Consider the following 21,408-nt stretch of genomic DNA (forward strand, 5'->3'; position numbering starts at 1 on the left):
ATGATCTCTTGACACTGCTAAGGAAAAAAGTATAAAGTAGCCCTGGATATCAGATTTTATTTAAACGTTACCCATACGGTGAACTTCCATATACTCTTGGAGATCAAAACATGTTTTACTTCCTACCTTTTCTTATCCCACTTTGCCTTATATCTCTATATGTCTACATCAACCTATCAATCAATCATAGCACTTACTATTTTGCTATAATTACTTCTTCTTTTTCTTAGACCTAGGTATCAGCTTTATCATCTATTAAATGCAGGCACAGGCCAAGTTGGACCCCCACAGGCCTTCCTCAAGGGTGGGTTCCTAAGTCAGGGAGGGTGAGGGACATATGCTGAGGAGCAGTTATTCTAAAAAGCTTTAACAATTTCTTTGTTGCCTGCACAGCCTGAGAGCCCCAGGATGACAGGACAGTGTTTTACAGCTCTTTATATTCCTGATGGCTAGCACAGTATTTGAACATGGAAGGCATCTGGTAAATGCGTCCTGAATCCAAGTATGAGTTAATGAGAAATCACCATGTTTAAGTATAATTATGGCATGTCCCTGGTCATTTCCAGACCATATCATTGGAGTTCATTTTAAACTCACACAGTAGTTAATGACAGTCCTTAAATGTGGGTTTTTTCCTTCATTATTCTATTCATACCTTCTTAAAGCAACTGAAGAAAACCTTGGATTTCTTGTTGCTTTCACATTTTCTCTAAACCTTTTTTTTGTTTTTTTCTGAGACAGGGCCTTGCTCTGTCACCCAGGCTAGAGTGCGGTGGCTCAAGTGGTCCTCCTAGCTCAGCCTCTTGAGTAGCTAGGACTACAGGTGCACACCACTATGCCCAGCTAACTTTTTAATTTTTCTGTAAAGACAGGATCTCACTATGTTGCCCAGGTTGGTCTCAAACTCCTGGCCTTGGCCTTCCAAAGTGCTGGAATAATAGGTGTGAGCCATCACTCCTGGCTTTTTGTTTATTTCATATAAACACTTAAGTACTTCTTATGTACAAAGCAGGTAAAAGGATATAAAAATTATTAGGATACAGTTCCTCCACAAAAGAGCTGTCATGGTAATAGGGAGTTTTTCTGTGTTTTGTTGTTATTGTTTTCAGTTTAAACTATACTACAAGCCAAAATGATGTATATATTTGATCTAAAAGTGGTACATGAGCTGTGCTGTTATGAGTTAAAGAGTAATTAAGGCTGGAGGTCTACCTAGAAGTAGGATGGCTAGAAAGATAAGAGCAGGAGACAGCCCAGAAAGTACACTGGCGCCAGACGACAAAGGGCCTTGAATGCCATGGGAAGACATTTTCCTTCATCCCGCAGGCAGGGAAGACTCACTGAAGGTTCAGGAGTTACATATCCAATATATTTTTAGAAAGTGAATGGTGATAGCAGTGGGGATGGATTATAGAAGGTAAAGAAATAGAGATGAGTTAAGGTGAGAAAAGATGTCTTAAATTAGAGTGCTGAAAATAAACATGGGGAAAAAAGGGTTATATATCACAGAATATGGTGAGGATCTGACAGAGCTGACTAAACTGGCTGAGTGTGGGGAAGAGGTAAGTAAAAGAGAAGGCAGCTGAAACTAGGATTCTGAGGTTTCCAGCCTAGGTAAGGACAAAACAGGTGATCAGCGCATAGTGGTTTCATACACTGAGACAGAGCACAGAAAAAAGGATGAGGCATTCTTTTCAGAAGGCAGAGGAGAAAATGGGTTTGGTTTGAGACATCAATTTAAGGCACCTGTGGAGATGTCTAATGGTAGCTGGCAATCTGGATGGACAGAGAAACTGTAAGCTGGAGGGCTGTGGGGAGGGACTCACTGAGTATCTATGCAATGAAAGATTAGGAAAAGGTCAAGGGCAGAGATTTGCCTTGACAGCCAGCACAGATATAAGCAATAGTTAAAATTCATTATGGAGGGAATTTTATTTGGGAACAAAAAAAGTGCCAAGGTTTAGATGAGGAAGAAAAGCCAATGAGTGAGAATGAATAGGGTACAGCTCAAAAGTAGAAAGGGGGCAGGTGCAGTGGCTCACACCTGTAATCCCAGCACTTTGGGAGTCTGAGGTGGGAGGATCACTTGAGGTCAGGGGTTTGAGACCAGCTTGGCCAACATGATGAAACCTCCATCTCTACTAAAAATACAAAAAAAAAAAAAAAAAAAATTAGCTGGGTGTGGTGGTGGGCGCCTGTAATCCCAGCTACTCAGGAAGCTGAGGCGGGAGAATTGCTTGAACCCAGGAGGTGGAGGTTGTAGTGAACCAAGATTGTGCCACTGCAATCCAGCCTGTGTGACAGCGTGAGACTCCATCTCAAAAAAAAAAAGGAAGGATGGTCAACAGAGATAGCTACCAGATAAGCTAGGCAGGCAGACAGGAGGAAGAGCTGCCACCTGTGGTCAGTAGGAGTCACTGCACACAGGCCAGGGAGCAGTGTCAAGGAGGGGCACACAGGCCAGAGTTTAGTTGCTGAACAGTAAACAGGAGTGTAACTTTCTTCATTTTGTAATAAATTTGGCAATAAAGGGAAGAAGAGCAAACAGTATGGTGAGAAAAAAAACCATCATGAGAAGGCAGCAGAATTCAGATCCTTCTTGGTCCCAGGCCACATCCTGCCATCTCCCTATTCACTCCTCTGTTAGCTGTAGGCTAATCACATCCATTGGCAGCCAACTAAGCAAGAATTTCCTAAAAGAAACGTCTTTAATACTCACACTATCAGGATTTTTCATATCTCTATATAGTGTATACAGTCAGCCTTCTGTATCCATGAGTTCTGCATTGGTGGATTCAACCAACCACAGACTGAAGATATTCAGGAAAAAGATGGATGGTCTATACCGAACAGGAACAAGTTTTTTTTTTTTTCTTGTCATTATTCCCTAAACAATACACTATAACAACTATTCACATAACATCTACATTGTTTTACATATTGTAAGTAAGCTACAGATGATTTAAAGTAAATAGGAGGATGTGCAAAGGTTATATACAAATACTACACCACTTTATACCAGGGACATAAGCATCCATGGATTTTGGTACCCGTGGGGGTCCTGGAACCAATCCCCCATGGATTCAGAGGGGTGACGGTACAAAATATATACAGTTATTTACAAGCAGCATACCTGTACCTCTAGTAGTATACGAGTATCAAATATTATTAGAGTTCAATATTATCGGCCCTGGTTTATCCATTCATTTCTAGCTGAAAGACAAGAGACCAACCACCTTCCATGAAGCTCAAGCAAGATCACTTCCTAAAACATATGGCCTTACTCTAGGGATGGATTTTGCATTGTAATTTACTGATCTGTGTCCTGTCTCTCCTACTGCTGGACAGGACAGGACAGGACAGGAAAGGAAAGGAAAGAAAAAAAAAGAAAACAAAAGAAGCCAGCCAGGTGTGGTGGTGCACACCTGTGGTCCTAGCTACTCAGGAGGCTGAGGTGGGAGAATCACTTGAGCCCAGGAGGTCGAGGGGCTACAGTGAGGCATGATTACACCACTGCTCTCCAGCCTGAGTAACAGAGCAAGACCCTATCTTAAAAACAACAACAAAAAAAGGTAAAGTGAATATATTTAATGCCACTGAATTGCACACTTAAAGATGGCAAATTTTATGCTATGAATATTCACCACAATAAAAAAAAGGTCAAATTAAAATAAATTCACAGGTTAAAGGATAATTGGTATCTACAGTCTTTAAATTAGTAAGTATTTTAAGCAGAACTGCAATTCTTCTAATTTTGTGAAGAATCGTCTATAGTCACATTCTTTCTTTTTTTTCCCCTGGTAATTCATTTTTATTATATTTCACAAAAGATCAGTCTACAATGGATTGGGTGGGAGGAAAGAAAGGAAAAATGTGTTCCTTCATTACACATTTAGTTTGAGAAGCACTGATCTAGCCATATTCTCTCTATTTACAGACAGTTTGAGAAGCACTGATCTAGCCATATTCTCTCTATTTACAGACAGTTTGAGAAGCACTGGTCTAGCCATATTCTCTGTATTTACAGAAAGTTTGAGAAGCACTGATCTAGCCATATTCTCTGTATTTACAGACAGTTTGAGAAGCACTGGTCTATCCATATTCTCTGTATTTACGGACAGTTTGAGAAGCACTGGTCTAGCCATATTCTCTCTATTTACAGACAGTTTGAGAAGCACTGGTCTAGCCATATTCTCTCTATTTACAGACAGTTTGAGAAGCACTGGTCTAGCCATATTCTCTGTATTTACAGACAGTTTGAGAAGCACTGGTCTAGCCATATTCTCTCTATTTACAGACAGTTTGAGAAGCACTGGTCTAGCCATATTCTCTGTATTTACAGACAGTTTGAGAAGCACTGGTCTAGCCATATTCTCTCTATTTACAGGTGAGACAACCAAGGCTTGGAGAAGTAGAGAGCTGTTTCAAGGTCTCATAATTATAGTCACATTCTTAGAAAATCTCTAACAAAATATGAAGCAGAATCCAACACGCTGATAAACATGCCTCTGGAGTAAAAGCTAGACTGACAATGGGTCAGTTTTTTTTAGCAGACTTTGCACTCATGACAACGCCTAAGCTTTAAGAGCCTCCATTTCTTACCAACAAAGCTGAGGTGAAGAACACTATGACTGTATTCCTGGAGTTACCACCTGACACATCTTAGGGACGGGGATGATCAGAGGACAAAAACACAGGCTCCTACACTGATTACCAGGGATAAATGACTCAGTAATTAACAAAAGGTGAACAATTTCTAAGAAATGGGCTAAAATATTTCAGAGTGAATAGCAGTTAAAAAAGGAGACGAGAACTGGAAGTGAGTACCTCTATCCTGCCCATCCCCAAACCACAGACGAACAGCCATTACACTTCTTCCTTCCCTGTAACTTGTATAGGAAGTCTAATGTAGCAAAAAAGCTTCAGTGCTAGAAATACTCTTTAGGAGGGGGGATGAGAAACGACTGCTATGAGGCAAAATGTCCAGAGGGAAGACGTCAATGGTGGTTTTCTCTTATTTTCCTATTGACTTTGAATTTGCCTCAAAGAATCCTCCTCCTTGTACCTCAGAATCCCCCCGCTCCCATTCTCTTGGCCTATGATCATGTTTACTGCCCTAAACTATTCAGTGATACATGATATTATGATATTTGACTATAGAAGGCATTATGTGATGCAATATAATATTACATCCTTTTTCTTTTCAAAATACCTCCTTGGAAAATATGTTCAGCATCACCCTTCAGCAGGAAATTAAGAATCAAAACCACAATGAGATAATCACCTCATACCCATTAAGGACAGCCACTATCAAAACAAACCCCAGAGAATAAGTGTTGGTAAGAATATGGAGAAATGGAAAGTCTTGCACACTGGTGGTGGAATTGTAAAATGATGCAGCCACTACAGGAGACACTATGGAGGTTCCTCAAAAATTTAAATACAGAATTACCATGTATAAGCCAGTAATCTCACTTCTGGGTACACACCCAAAAGAACTGAAAACAGGATCTCAAAGAGATATTTGCATACCCAAGTTCACTGCAGCATTTTAATCATAATAGCCAAGATATAAAAGCAATCTAAATGTACATCAATGGATAAATGAATAAAGAAAATGTGGTAGATAACACAACAGAATATTATTCAGCCTTAAAAAAAGAAGGAAATAAGGTCACATGCCACAACGTGGATGAAGCTTGAGGACATTAAGCCATGTGAAAGAAGTCCAATCACAAAAAGACAAATACTGCCTTGTTTTATTAATATAAGGTCTCCAAAGTAGTCAAACTAGCAGAACTAGAAAGTAGAATGGTGATTGTCAGGAAGGAGCCGAGGGAAACAGAGTTGCTGTTTACTGGGAACAGAGTTTCAGTCATGCAAGATGAAGTTCTAGAGATCTGTTGTACAACAATGTATACATAGTTAACAATATTGTAATTTACACCTACAAATTGGTAACAGAGTCAATTTATTTTATGTGTTTATTTATTGCCCCCATGACCAATTCACCAACCAAAAAAAAGTCTCCTTGGAAGGACCAGTGAAAATAATTGCATGTGTAATCCTTATCAGTCTGAAAATACTTAGTCTAAAAGTCCATTAAAAATAGTCATATTTCCCTCTCCCTTCTTCTACCAGTACAACAGATTTAAAAAATAGGACCATTCTTACTAATTTGTTTAAGAAAAAAAAAAACCCAAAACAAACACCCATGAAAAATGTACTTTACTATATATAATCCAAGCTATTTAGGAGGCTGAGGTGGGAGGATCACTTGAACTCAGAAGTTTGAATCAAACCTGGGCAATATAGCAAGACTTCATCTAAAAAAAAAAAAAAAGAAGAAAGAAAGAGAAAAATGTACTTTAAACCTAAGCTAACCAGTGAATGACAATAATACACAGTGGTATTTGTGCTCTTATATCTTTTATTTATTTCTATGTTTAAACTCTTCTCCCTACCACAGCATAAATATTTAATTCGTTTCTCAAAAACTGGCATCATTCTTCAAACTAAAAGAATGAATTAAATGTAAACGTCAGCTCACAGAAATTTAAACATATCCGGCAAATTCTCACATATGAGTTATTTGAAAACCAACATATCTAATATCTGCCTAGCACTAACACAAAATATGATTGTGCTTTCTATATTATATATGCTAGTCTAATACAATATGTCTATTTAAAACATTAGGGAAAATATTCCATAGTAATTAAATTTCCTAATAAAAATCATAAAATACTTCTTTTCATAGGATTTCTTCTTTTTGTTTGTGGCACAATCTTGGCTCACTGAAACTGCTATTTCCTGGGTTCAAGTGATTCTCCTGCCTAGCCTCCTGAGTAGTTGGGATTACAGGTGTGTGCCACCATGCCTGGCTAATTTTTGTACTTTTAGTAGAGATGAGGTTTCACCATATTGGCCAGGCTGATCTCAAACTCCTGACCTCAAATGATCCACCCACCTCGGCCTCCCATAGTGCTGGGATTACAGGCATGAGCCACCGTGCCCAGTGAATAGATTTCAAAACATATTCTAGTTGACCAGCTGTGAGGATTCTTCATCCTTACATAAACAAATAGGGCTCCAGCTACACTTATCAGAATCTAGGAGAGTCAATAGTTCACCACCAATTTTTTTAATAAAGAAGTTAATGCACTTTCAGGAGGCAAACAAAAAATATTGTAAATAAATTTGTCATAAGAGAGGTTGTGAACAAGAATGGGAATGTACTCACTCAATTACTAGAATACAAATGTTATGTTCTTAAATTTAGGGAAGTATTTTCTCCTGATACGAAACCATTATACAAGGCTGGATAAAGGCCAGGAATCAGAAAAATCCATCAAATATTTATTTTAAATAAACTAAGAACAAACATTGTACTGAAAACTACTGCAGGTGACCAGGTGCAGGGGCTCACACCTGTAATCCCAGCACTTCAGGAGGCTGAAGCAGGCTGGTGGGCAGAACACCTGAGCTCAGGAGTTGGGAGACCAGTCTGGGCAACATGGCAAAACCCTGTCTCTACTAAAGATACAAAAATTAGCCGGGTGTGGTGATGCATGCCTATAATCCCAGCTACTTGGGAGGCTGAGGCAGGAGAGTCGCTTGAACCCAGGAGGCAGAGGTTGCAGTGAGTGGAGATTGTGCCATTGTACTCCAGCCTAGAAGACAGAGTGAGACCTAGTCTCAAAAAAAAGAACTGCTGCAGGTCCAAGAATTAGGTAGATAATACAACCTCTGCCATCAAGAAATCTGTCATTCAATGGGGGAAGAAAAAGTGAAGTACCACACTAAACAGTGTAAGATCAGACAGTACAAGAAATGTCAAAAGAGAAGAGTTCCTATTTGTTTAAAGATTAGAAAGTACTTTGTGAAAAAAGCAGTGTTTGAGACAGGACTTGAAGAATGAACAGCAGAAATGTAATGGGAATAGACAGAAACAGGAAAAACAGTATTTTGGAGAGAGGAAAGAATACGAATAATCACACAAAAGCGAAAAATCACAAGTGTGTGTTAGCAACAATAAGTAGTCTAGAGTAATGGGCTTTGGGCATACATATTGATGAAATAAGCCACAAGAATACAATAGTATGCCAAACTAGTCAGACCTGGGGTCTCAGTGAAGCTCCCAGGGAGGAGGAATGGCCCAGTATTACTCCCCTGGGCACAATGGCAGATACTATTTCTATGCCCTAGCAATCCAAGTGGCAGAAGCAGGTACCATACCGATTTACCTCCCCAACCCTTTGACGAGTACAGTGGAGGGCTAAGCAGCCAGGAAACATGTGGGTGCTCTTCACTAAAGCTGGGGTGGGGTAGGACAGAAGGTGAGGGCTGGCAGCTAGTGCGCTCAGCCCAAGGGCTCTTATCTACAAATATGCCCACAGTGTCACAATATGACTCTGCATTAAGTCATTAGTGACAATGTCTTAAGGGACTATAAACTAAGACATTATATTTAAAAATTTCTCTATCTTGGTGTTTGAACTCGCACATGGGAACTTCTGAGTGCACGTTACATCTTCCTCTGTCTCTGTCCAAGTCTGTCACCGTCTTTCACCTCTGTCATTTCCCCCTCTTCATTTCGTCCTGCTCCTTCTAAGTCTCTTAAATTGTAAAAATGAATGAAAGCTTATTTATAAAACATTTATTTGTTATAGATGAATGAGAAATTTTGTAGTTTTCTAGCATTTAACTTCATTTTTTCTTCTTGTTGTTTTATTAGTTATGTACCTCTTCCCTCTCTAGATTTAGCAGAATTTAAAAAAATCCAAATATCTCCCATTCTGAGTATAGAGTGGTCTCTCATTTGATGTTACTCTTTTCGAATTCCAATATTGCTTACTGCATTGTGCTTACGACTCTCCTATCCAGGTCTGACCTGGCCTTTTCAGCCTAAAATCCAGCTAAGTGCTTCCATACATCTTATTCTACAGTCTGACCTGGCATGTACCGTATGCCACTGAGCACTCCTACGCCTCACTCAGGCTCCTCTACTTCCAGTGTGAAGTGCCTCTCCTCATACCCAGCCCCCACTTTTTTATCTATTAAAATCTTACTTTTACAGCAAGACTCAGGTCAAGTTTATTGTCCTCCTTGAACTCTGTGCCAGCTTCTTTAATAATCACATTTCTTTCCATTGTCCCCTACAGTTCTACAGCTAGTCATTTAAAAGCTGATTTTCATGTACTTACTGATTGCTGGATTTCCCCAAGCAAATCATCATATGCCTTATATATAGTATTTTACTCAATAAAAAATTTATTGAATAAATATTTAGTCTTGGATGAAGGCAATACATACAGTATTGATGTATAATTAGTGTCATATATCAATGATAGAATTTCTTTTCATACCAGTACAAGGTGATCAAGAAAACAAGGGATGCCTACTTTTTATTACTGTGAAAGCCAGCTTGGGTCTTAAAGTGAGAGCTCACATCATAAATAAATCTAAAGCATTAGAACACATTAAATTATTATTATTATTATTATTATTATTATTATTATTATTGAGACAGAGTTTAGCTCTTGTTGCCCAGGCTGGAGTGCAATGGCGCAATCTTGGCTCACCGCAATCTCTGCCTCCCAGGTTCAAGCGATTCTCCTGGCTCAGCCTTCCAAGTAGCTGGGATTACAGGCACCTGCCATCATACCCAGCTAATTTTGTATTTTTAGTAGAGACGAGGTTTCTCCATGTTGGTCAGGCTCGTCTTGAACTCCCGACCTCAGGTGATCTGCCCGACTCCCAAAGTGCCTCCCAAAGTGCTGGGATTACAGGCGTGAGCCACTGTGCCTGGCCAACACATTAAGTTATTTAAATCCCCTTTATCTGAAAGCTGCTAAACAAAAAAACTTCCATGTACTTAAGAAATAAAATAAGGGGATCCTAGGAGGAAATGAGAATAGAAATTCCATCCCTGCTCACTAATTTTAAGGATTTCATTAATATAAGCCATTAATCCACATGAAAATTTGTGAAAGCAAATTATATGTGGTTCAGTGGAAAAATAGTTTATCTTCATTAAAAAGTGCAGTATCGGTGGGGCGCTGTGGCTCATGCCTGTAATCTCAGCACTTTGGAAGGCCAAGGAGGGTGGATCACCTTAGGTTAGGAGTTTGAGACCAGCCTGGCCAACATGGTGAAACCCCGTCTCTACTAAAAATACAAAAATTAGACAGGCATGGTGGTGGGCACTGTAATCCTAGCTACTCGGGAGAATGAGGCAGAAGAATCACTTGAACCTGGGAGGTGGAGGTTGCAGTGAACTCCAGCCTAGATGACAGAGCTTGACTCCACCTCAAAAAAAAAAAAAAAAAGGTAAATAAATTGAAAATGAATAGTGCTACTCCAGTGAATGCATCAATGATTAAAAAAAAAAAAAGTGAAACAGCAGGGTATGGCAGCTCATGCCTGTTATCACAGCACTCTGAGAGTAGGAGGATCTCTTGGGCTTAGGAGTTTGAGACCATCCTGGACCACATAGTGAGATCCTGTCTCTTAAATAAAATAAAATAAAATAAAATAAAAATAAAATAAAAAAGTGAAATAGCCTTTTTGCTGATACGGACAAAGTTTCAGTGTTCTGGATAAAAGATCAAACCAGCCACAAGACTCCTTTAAATGAGAGCCTAATCCAGAGCAAGGCCCTGACTCTCTTCAATTCTATGAGGAAGATGCAGAAGAAAAGTTTAAAGCTAGCAAAGGTGACATCATGAGGTTTAAGGAATGAATCCTTCTCCATAACATAAAAATATAAAGTGAAACAGCACCTGCTGATGGAGAAGCTGTAGCAAGTTATCCAGAAGATTTAGCTAAGATCATTAAGGAAGGTGGTTACATTAAAAAATAGATTTTCAGTGTAGACAAAACCTTCTATTGGAAGAGGATATTGGAAGATGAAGCCATCTAGGACTTTCATAGCTAGAGGAGAGAAGTCAATGCCTCATTTCAAAATTTGAAAGGACAGACTGACTCTTCTGTTAAGGGGCTGATGCAGCTGGTGACTTTAAGTTGAAGTAAATGTTCACTTCCCATGCTGAAAATCCTAGGGTTCTTAAGAGTGATGCTAAATCTACTCTGCCTGTGCTCTGAAATAACAAAGCCTGAATGTCAGCACCTTTGTTTATAGTATGGTTTACTGAGTATTTTAAGCCCATTGTAGAGACATACTGCTCAGAAAGATTCCTTTCAAAATATTACTGCTCATTGACAACGGAGCCAGTCACCCAAGAGTTGTGATGAAGATGTACAAGACCAAAAATGTTTGTTTTCATGCCTGCTAACAGAACATCTATGCTGTAACCATGTTTCAAGGTGTACTTAAATACACTTTGTAAGAGTATAGCTGCCACAGACAGTGATTCTTCTAACAGATTTAGGCAAAGTACAAAGAAAAAGATTCTGGACTAGGTGCAGTAACTCGCGCCCGTAATCCTAGCACTTTGGGAGACTGAGGCGCGTAGGTCACGAGGTCAGGAGTTTAAGACCAGCCTGGCCAAGATGGTGAAATCCCGTCTCTACTGAAAATATAAAAATTAGCCAGGTGTGGTGGCAGGCACCTGTAATCCCAGCTACTAGAGAGGCTGAGGCAGGGAGTTGCTTGAACCCAGGAGGTGGAGGCTGCAGTGAGCCGAGATCGTGCCACTGTGCTCCAGCCTGGGTGACAGAGCAAGACTCCATCTCAAAAAAAAAAAAAAAAGAAAGTTCTCAAAAGGAATCACCATTCTAGATGCCATGAAGAACATACATGATTCATGGGAGGAGGTCAAAATATCAACATTAACAGGAATCTGGAAGCTGATTTCAACCCTCATGGAGGACTTGGGAGGGATTTCTGACTTCAGTGGAGGAAGTAACTCTAGATGGAGTGGAAGTAACTGGAATTAGATATGAAGCCTGAGATGTGACTGAATTGCTGCAATCTCATGATCACACTTGAACAAATTAGGAGTTGCTTTTTGTGAATCAGCAAAGAAAATGGTTTCTTGAGATGGAATCAACTTCTGGTAAAGATGCTGTGAACACTGTTGAAATGACAACAAAGGATTTACAATATTCCATAAACTTAGTTGATAAGACAGCAACAGGGTTTGAGAGAACTGATTCCAATTTTGAAAGTTCTACTGTGGGTACAATGCTGTCAGACAGCATTGCACAGTACAGAGAAATCTTTCATGAAAGTAAGAGTCCATCAGTGTAGCAAACTTCACTGTTACTTTAAGAAATCGTTATAGCCACGCCAACCCATAGCAACTCCCACCCTGATCAGTCAGCAGCCATCAACATTCAGGCAAGACCCTCCACCAGCAAAGAGATTAGAACTTGTTCATGAGGCTCAGATGCTTGTTAGCACTTTTTAGTATTAAGGTATTTTAAAATTAAAATGTAATCATTGTTTTTTAAGAAGTAATAGCATTGTACACTTAATAGACTATAGCATAGTAGAAGTATAACTTTTATACATCCTGGGAAACAAAAAAATTCACGTAACTTGCTTTATCTTATATTCATTTTATGGTGGTGGTCTGGAACTGAACTTGTAATATCTCTGAGGTATGTCTGTACTTGTTATTCTTCTATGGAATAAAACCAATATTAGCCTCCCCAGTTAGGTAAAATGGTTATTTGCTATCTGTTTCCATGACCACTGTTTCTAAGTTATAGAAGACAGAAGTTCTGAACATTTATGACTATCATACCAAATATAAAGAAATATCCTATTTTAGTATCAGAAAGCTGCAATGACGGTGCAGACTCCAGACCCAGACTACCCTATTCCTTCACTCAATGGCTAGGTGACCTTGCCACGCTACTTAACCACTCTGTGTCTCAGGTTCCCCACCTGCTAAGGGCAAAAACAATACATCCACCTATTCCATGGTTTGTTTTGAGTACTAAATAGGTTATGAAATCTGAGCACTTTAAAAACTGCCTGACACACAGTAAGAACTATTTAGTCTTAGCTAGTATTAAAAATCCTCCAAGACTATTTAGCCAACAGAAGAGCTAACTTAATTACTAAGTAACTAACTTAGTTAATAATGAAGGATTATGAATGTGGGCCAAAAAAACCCCCACCAACATGTATGGAATTCTTTATTTGATGGCATCAAACTCTTGTGTGTACTTGCTCTGTTTCTACAAAGTCCATTCCACAGTTAATGCTCTTGGAGGGCTAGCATTTATGAAACATAGGTCTCATAAAGCACTATGTACAACAGAATGCTTATTAATTTAACTAGCTGGTAATTTCCCCTCCAAATTCCCATCCTTCAGGCCATTTAAAAATACCCTTTCTTCTCTCCTTTTATTTATAAAACATATGGAAAGTTGAGGAGTAGCTGATGAGAGCGCAGACTTGAGGAAAAGAGTCCTCCATGCCTGGCTGATACACCACAGCTTCTGACACTGGAGTGGGGTTCCATAAAGACGAGCCCAGCTTTCCTCATCGTGTATTCTTTAGTATGGCCTCTCATGCAACCCAGTTTAACTTCTCTAGAATAAATATGCAGGTTTATTAGATAATGGGCATGTTCTCCTGAGCTCCCAAATACATTTTATTCAGGCTGACAATTATAACTGAAATACAAATTAAGTTTGGATAATGGTGTAAAGATGGTAGTAGGATTTTATTTATGCTAACTGGTCGGAGGAGCAGTTGGGGGTGGGGGAAGACACAGAATTTGAGAGGAAGGCTTTGGCCTGACTTACGTGTTGCGCTTACTGGCTGTCAGATGCTGAGAAAAATCAAACTGGCCCAAACAGAGCTGCTGCCGATGGAGTGGTACGCATGGGCTGCACAGATTTTCTGGCATCAGAAAAATTTTTTACTTGCTACAAATAACCCTGTAGGGAGAATATTAATAACCATCCCTCCATCTTTTTATTTCATTCCACATCTGAAGGAAGAGGTCATAGACAGACTAGATGAAGGAAAAATGGCATCTTTCTGCTTAAGTGGGAATGGAAACTAACTACTGAACCTCTGCTATGACAGGCATTGACTGAATTTACACAGCTCCTAACTTCTTCAACAGTTACGCAACCTAGTGTTGTTAGCACTAAACTCTGTATGAGGCAACTGAGTCTCAGAGATAAGATAATTTGCTCAGGTTCAAAAAGCTCCTAAGTGGCAACAGGATTCATACCTGTCTCCTGTCTGATTCAATTCTGCTCTTTTTAAAAAGCAATTCATTAAACAAAGGCAATTCTTAAAATGTCAGACTAGTTGAAACTTAAAAGTACACTTATGCTTTTCATTTGGTATTTAAGTTTGACTTCCCTTTAGAAAACACATTGCTTTTCAAATTAGCAGGAACATTATTAGAAGAATAAGACGAGACAGGGTGTTTATTGCTGCTTCTTGGGTGGTTGTGGTATGCAGCCTTATGATTAAAACTACGGTTAAGGTATGGCACAGTCCCAGCGTGACACATCCGAACATGTTTTATGGTTTGAAGGGGGAATTACCAAGGTTTTGCAAACTTTAAATACTTGTGCAAGACATTCATTGTGGTTTATATATAATTGTTTTGAAAAATAGAAGTACTACCTAAACATGCAGTGTTCTCAAAACTGAATCATTCATAATCCTTAGAAACCTAAAACAAGAAGCTTAATGATTTCTTTACTGTAATGTTATCAGCAACCAGAAACACAGAAACTTCAAGGCATTGGTTAATAACTTTAACCAATTATTTCTCCTAAGAGTTCTAGGAATATTATTTTATCCCTTTGCTGACACCAAACTATGAAGATACAAAATTGAGGTTTAAAATGAGTTTTTGATTATTAGAGAACCCTGGAAAAGAAAGACAAGTGATGAAGGGGACTGAAACAGGTACTGGAAGAAGAAAGCCATTGAATGTTAAATGTTATGGAAAAATAACATTTTCCAAAAAAATATGGAAAAAGGAAATAAAGACTGATTCGCAGAGTGGGCTGGTGTTAGAAACTGTATTGTGAATGCTATATGTATATTTTAATGTTCTTAGAAGACAGCACTATACTTGTAAACTGTTTTATACAGAATTTAGCTCAATAGTATATGTATGAAAATGGAAAAAGCTAAGATAATATGTTAATAGGTATGTAGGATTTTGTGATGGGAGCAGACAGTTGCAGGCTCATGTATTTATAAAGACAGACATATTATTTTTATAAAATATCTCTTTTTTTGAATATTATATAAAAGGCAGATTTAAAAATTTGAACTCTAAGAGGATACACTCAAATACAGATTACAGGCCAGGCAGAGTGGCTCATGCTTGTAATGCCAGCACTTTGGGAGGCCAAGGCGGGAGGGTCACTTGAGGTCAGGAGTTTGAGACCAGCCTGGCAAACATGGTGAAACCCTGTTTCTACTAAATACTAAAAAATTAGCAGGGCGTGGTGGCAGGCACCTGTAATCCCAGCTACTTGGGAGGCTGAGGCAGGAGAATCGCTTGAACCCAGGAGGCAGAGGTTGCAGTGAGCTGAGATCGCACCACTGTATTCCAGCCTGGGCAACTGAGTAAGACTCGTCTCAAAAAAACAAAAACAAAAACCCAAAAACAATAACAAAAAACAACCAGATTACAAAAGATAATAATCTCCCCAGTCTGAAGAAAAGCAGTATGCAGCTACTTCAAGAGCAAACATTGGCCCTGGGCACCAAGAAATTGTTCATACATGCCGAATAAAGATTTATTTTTGTCATCACAAAGTCTAATGTGTTCCTGAAAACATTGTTTTCTTAATACTTTTCTGTAGGCAAAAATATCAAAGAAGAGAATCATAAAATCATCTCAGAAAAAAAGAAAACCACAGGAAGAGAGCTGTCATGCTCTGTGTTTCAAGTTCACAGAAGAATTTCTTACTGGAGGTTAGAGCCTTTCAAATCTCGTCATTCAGGATATGAAATTCTAATCTAGTGGCGCGGCCAGTTGAGGTTCAGGCTAATCAAACATGTTGGCTAGCTGAAATAGGAGGTGCTTCACTTCCTTACTTCTGGTTTACATCTCAAACTGGCTCCTACTTGCAACTTTTGACGGTCACTTGCTGTGTAAGCCATGAAAATGCCACGGTGTCGGGAGGACAATCAGTGAGCACCTAATTGAGTTTACTACATGAAAAGTTCCATCATCCTGACTCACCTCAGTCTCCTCTGTCTTTAGAGAATGGTGGAATTTTATACAAAGCCTATTTATAAACCACTGCAAGTGATACTTGCATTCATCTTACACTGTGACATCATTTCCTCATCAATAATTTAAGCATAAGAAATGGATTAAAGGGACTCTGAAGGGACTTCTCACAGAGGGAAAAACAGAAACCAATTCAGCTCTTCAAAATACTAATTCAGTCCTCTTACCTTGTTCTTTGATCTGACGAATTTGCTTCACAGTTTCTTTTAAGATTGCACATTTGTCAGGTTTGAAGTTAAAGTTGTCTATATCATTAAAATTTGCAAAAATCAGCTCTGCAAGTTCTTCTATGTATTTATTTTCCTGTTCACGATTACGTTTTTCAGTGTTCCTTTTGGGGCTAAAAAGAAGAAACACATTTTTATGATGTATTTGAAAGAGTGCCATTATTAAAAAAAAAATGACCATGTTAAACAAGTTTAATACAAAGATAGCAAACAAAAGTTACCTATATAAACACAGAAATACTTTGTGGGGGAAAAAGCACAATTTTCCAAAAGTGTTCCATGTTTTTTAGAAAATCAACCTAAGCCCAGTTTGTAATGAAACAATCTGTTCAATGTGTTTGGTGTTCCCCACTGGACTGTCAGCTCCATGGTGGCCAGGACTGTGCCCACCACTGTGCTTATTAGTGCAGTGCTTGACAGAAGTGGGCATCTAATTAATGGACAAATAAAAGAATGTTTCAAAAAGGTAAAGGAGGTTATATTTAAAATTTTATTTAAGATTAGTGAAAGATGAGAAGTTTACCCAGTCATAATAGGAATAAATAAATTTCAGTAATTTTTGGTACAACATAAAAAATAATAAAACCAGATCTTTATAATTTTATAGGCTTCTTCAGAATGTTAGTAAGCAAACCAAACAGCCTTTTTATATAATACAAAAAGTCACAATACAGTTAAAAACAAAAGTGAAACTGACCCAGGAAATTTGTTAACTGTCCAAGCTGAATGACATGCAAAATATAAACAAACAGTCCAATTTCAACTAAAGTTTAAAAAGTTACTAGAATGAAAAAATATCAGAAGAGGCAAAAATGTACTCACTTGAATTTGACAAAATAGTAAACTCAAAAGTTCCTTCTCATACTAACAGCATACAATTTATTTTCTCAAGTGCAAAGAGAGGCCCATTAAATGACATTCAAAACACTACAATAAGGAAGAGCAAGCTGCTTCATGTAGCAGCTTTTTGTATTTATATAAAGCTGCTACATGAAGCAACTTGCTCTTCTTATTTGTATATAATACTAATTTAAAATCTGTATATAATACTAATTTAAAATTATTTGTATATAGTATATAATACTAATTATTTGTATATAGTATATAATACTAATTTAAAATTATTTGTATATACAAAAAATTTGTATGTAATACTAATTTAAAAATTTTTGAATTCACAAGACTTTCATATATTCATCTCTAAATATGTTTGATTTTCATAAAGTAATACCTAATATACAATACAAATGTCTCTATTTTATAGTGTTTATACAACTTGTCCAAGATCACCCCACGAATTACTGGCAGAGTACTTCAGAATTTGGTTTTATTCTAAGTCTCATTTTTACCTCTAGCTTCCGTTTGTACAGGGAAATTGAGAGAGTGGCTGGAATGTTTAGAATAGCCCAGTTTCCATTCTGGCCCCCTCCATTACCCTCCACCCATGCCTTCCCACTCTCAACAAGGTAACAAATAAATAACAAATAGGTGAGAAAGGGGAGTTGTGTTCGAAAGACCCCTGAGCGTCACAGAGAGAGGGCTCAGAGACCTGCCACCACAGTCCACAGCTGGAACAGTTCCCATTTTCTCCCATTGCCTCCCCAGGTAGGGCTCCTGACTATTAAAGGCAGTCTGACAGACAGAAGTTTGTGGTTTACCAGGAAGTACTAGGGAACCTAGAAAAGCTGGGGGCTGGGATGTGGAGAGTGGAGATTTAATGGGCTTGATGTTTTGCTTGGCAACTAGAAGGGGAAAAGGGAATATAAAATATTGGTGTTTTGCCTGTTCTCCTCTGCTCTGCCTCTCTTGATGACTTTTCCTAGCCCTCTTCCCTACTATTTCATCTGATGTTTTTACTGTCCATTAGGTAGAAGGTGTGGTTTTTAATTCTTAAAGTTATTTATATGATTTAAAACACTGAAAAAACGAAAATACTCTCTTCTACTTTTGTTCCCTATTTGCCTAGTTCTCATCCACCAAAACAGGTAGCAACAATTACTGCTTACTGATTACCCTAAAACAATACAGATTCTTTTTTTCTCCTTATTTATATAAATGGTAGTATTCTATACACATTTTCTAAACCTTGCTTTTTATCTGTAACAATATTCTTAAGAGATTTTTTCATATTAACCCATAAAGAATGTCCTCATTCTTTACCCAGCTGCATTATGTTCCAGGTTATAGATGTACCACAGCTGTTTAACAGACATTTAGGTTTTTCTGAATCTTTTGCAATTTGAGTAACCTCAAACACACATCATTTTGCATGTGTGAAAGTAAGTAATAGGAAAATTCCTAGAAGTGGAACAGCTAGTTCAAACAGGATATGCATTTATAATTTTGATACTGCCAAATTATCCTACATGGGCGTAATAACAATTCACACTTCCATCCATAATATGAGAGATGAAATCTGCTTTAAAATTCTTTGTTTTATTCACTAAAGAGCCACAATCTTTGTTCTCAACTAAGAAGCACCTGGGTTTAACATTTTGTCATTAAAAAATAAAACAATAAAAAATAAAACCCATTATAAAATTAACGGTAACTCTTTTTACTATAGAATCTTCTTGTTATAACATTGTGTAGCTCTAACAGAAAAGAAAGTGTGAAAAACTCAAGATTATTAAATTGATTCTAAGAGTCAAATACACAAAAGATACCACAAGTATCCAGCTCTCCTTGTAAGGAATATAATCTGTAACTGATTCACATATTCAAAATGTAAGCAAGTACATATTCAAAGATTTAATTGTTAAGGAGAAAAACCAACACAATGTTTGAATCAGGAGTAAAATCAATGCTAAAATAACAAAAAAGCACTCATGTGGCTTTCATAGACAATACTGATTCCTTTTCTCAGCAAGAATCTAACCTGGGTCCAAGTTGGTCAGGACATTCCTTGCGCTTTCTTGTCTCTGCCCTGGACGGGTCAGAGGTATTTTCTCCCATCCCACTCATCTTGAACACATATCAGCAACTAAAACAGAAAACAGAGAAGAGAAAAAAAAAAAATGAAAAGAGCTGATGATGAAGTGTCTGATCATTTTACCAACAAAAGAACTTTGACTCCAATCAGAAATCTGACACCAGTAATTAACACATTGTTTTATGTGCATGTATAATTTCTAATATAAAAGCCGTCTCTTTTAAAAAATCTTTTTAAGCTTGAGCAAATGTAAAGATTAACATTTAAGAAACAAACAAGCCTACCTCTTTAGGCCCAAACTCTTTAACAGTTTTATTTCCACAGCACCATGAATTACAATCTACCAGCTCTGGGTTTGGGTTGCAAGCCTCCAGTTTCAAGAGTGATCTTGCACCATCTAGAAGCTACAGGTGTTGTAAGGGGCTCCTCCCAGTCTCTGTTTTGGGTTGGCCAATGTGAAGTCTGTGCTGCGATAGCTCACCCATGACAGACAGCCTGGGGAAGAGCCAGTGCCAGGACATGAAACTGAAGGTTTTCAAATTTAACTAGGTAGATCTGACACCCCAATAGCCTCGAGTTCCTGCACAAGGCCTCTTAACCAATGCCCCCTAGTGGGGGATCTTCCGGGTCCCTCGGGAAGCTCCTGTGTAGGGCTCTCCAGCAGCAGCTGCCTGGCTGCTCCTCCCTTGGTGCTGTCTCTCCGTAGCAGCTCGCCTCCCTGCACACAGCATGGTCACTTCCTCTCTCACATCCTGCCACCCCCAAACTTTCCTTCCCTCAGCTGGTTCTGGCTGCTGTAGATATGCCCCCAAAGTCAAGGGAACTTTATTGACACCAAGTGGGAAGGACCATGATCTGCTCCTGCTTGCTGAATTCCTCTAAGAAAATTAAAAAAATATATATATATAAAATAAGAAAATAGTGTGCTCGTCATTGCTAGCACAATCAAAATACTATTTTGGTAAGTAAGAACAAGCCAGTGACAGAGGGTTAAGTACTCAAAGAGCTAAACAAAGAGACTTACAAAGATTGTGAGGAAACCATGAAAGACCGCTACTCAAGGTGTTCAATAACTGCTTACCAAAAGAAAAAACAATGCAGCCCAGCCAGAGAAGTGGAAGTCAGCATTTAAAGGCTTTCCTAGAGCTCCTATTCTATGCTACTTCCCCTTCCTTCTGGCTCCCAGGTTTCTAAATTGTCTCTAACCTCCTTTACTTTTTGTAGTGTTTTTTTTTTCCTTTCTAGATAGGAAAAAAATAATAATCAAAGGAAAGGCCAAGTGCATAGAAGACAGAACTTAAGGAAGATGACAGAAGACAAGGGCAAGGACAAAGAGCTAGGAGGGCTGAGGAACGTAACACGTACCAGTCAAACCACCAGCTGCTTCTTCCCTGTAATCCGGGCTGCTCAGTCTCAGCTATATTACAATCATTTCTTCTGGCCACTATTCTGATTCAATAGTGCAGTGGACTTAAAAAACTTTTTTTTTTTTTTTAAGTAAGCATAAGTAAGCAGAATGAAGAAATATTGTATCCGTTCAGGGAGGCTGCACCAATGGCACACATTTGCTTCAAGAGGTGATAAGGAAGGGTACAAATCTGAAAGCTGATACCCAAGCTTCTTGCTGGTTGGAGCAATGTAACCAAGTCCCAGTGTCCCACACTGTGGTCACAATTTTGGCCTGATAATAAGTATAATCTGTATTTAGTTACTATGAGAGACGCAGACTATGAGAGGCAAGATAGCAGAGAGGTTAAGGTCCAGTATTCATGTCCAAGCTTCACCACTTTTAGCTATGTGAACTTAACAAGCTACTTTACCCCTTGTGCTTTAATTACCTCTTTTATGAAATGGGGATAATCATTAGCATCTATAGCACAGAGCTGCTGAGTGGATTAGCCAATGATAGAACTGGGATTTGTACATAGGGTTACACAACTTCTACTCTTCACTGAAATGTTACAGCTAAGCGCCCCCTCACCAAATAAGCTGTTCTTCCTCTAATCCCATAGCCCTGGTCAGGTGGGAGAAGCAGTAAGGCCTGGACTGC

The 21,408-nt window shown here is 38.5% G+C and overlaps 1 protein-coding gene across 9 annotated transcripts in view; it reads right to left on the bottom strand.

Moving 5' to 3' along the window:
• The window catches only part of NCOA2 (nuclear receptor coactivator 2), a 307,666-nt gene that overhangs the window by 87,637 nt on the left and 198,621 nt on the right, over positions 1 to 21,408 (bottom strand). For 8 of the 9 annotated variants that reach the window (XM_021674186.2, XM_021674358.2, XM_064384265.1 and 5 more), the window contains 2 exons: positions 19,305 to 19,409; positions 16,367 to 16,539 (listed from right to left, as the gene is read on the bottom strand). In XM_021674186.2, coding sequence (XP_021529861.2) covers positions 16,367 to 16,539; positions 19,305 to 19,390 — 259 coding nt within the window. In that variant the 5' untranslated portion in view covers positions 19,391 to 19,409. Of the gene's footprint in view, positions 1 to 16,366; positions 16,540 to 19,304; positions 19,410 to 19,642; positions 19,826 to 21,408 lie in introns of those variants that run through there. The other variant, XM_012463649.3, reaches the window with a different exon arrangement.

Source organism: Aotus nancymaae, unplaced genomic scaffold, assembly GCF_030222135.1.
Source record: "Aotus nancymaae isolate 86718 unplaced genomic scaffold, 86718_ANA_hifiasm-v0.15.2.pri h1tg000036l, whole genome shotgun sequence".
NCBI classification, from domain to species: domain Eukaryota; kingdom Metazoa; phylum Chordata; class Mammalia; order Primates; family Aotidae; genus Aotus; species Aotus nancymaae.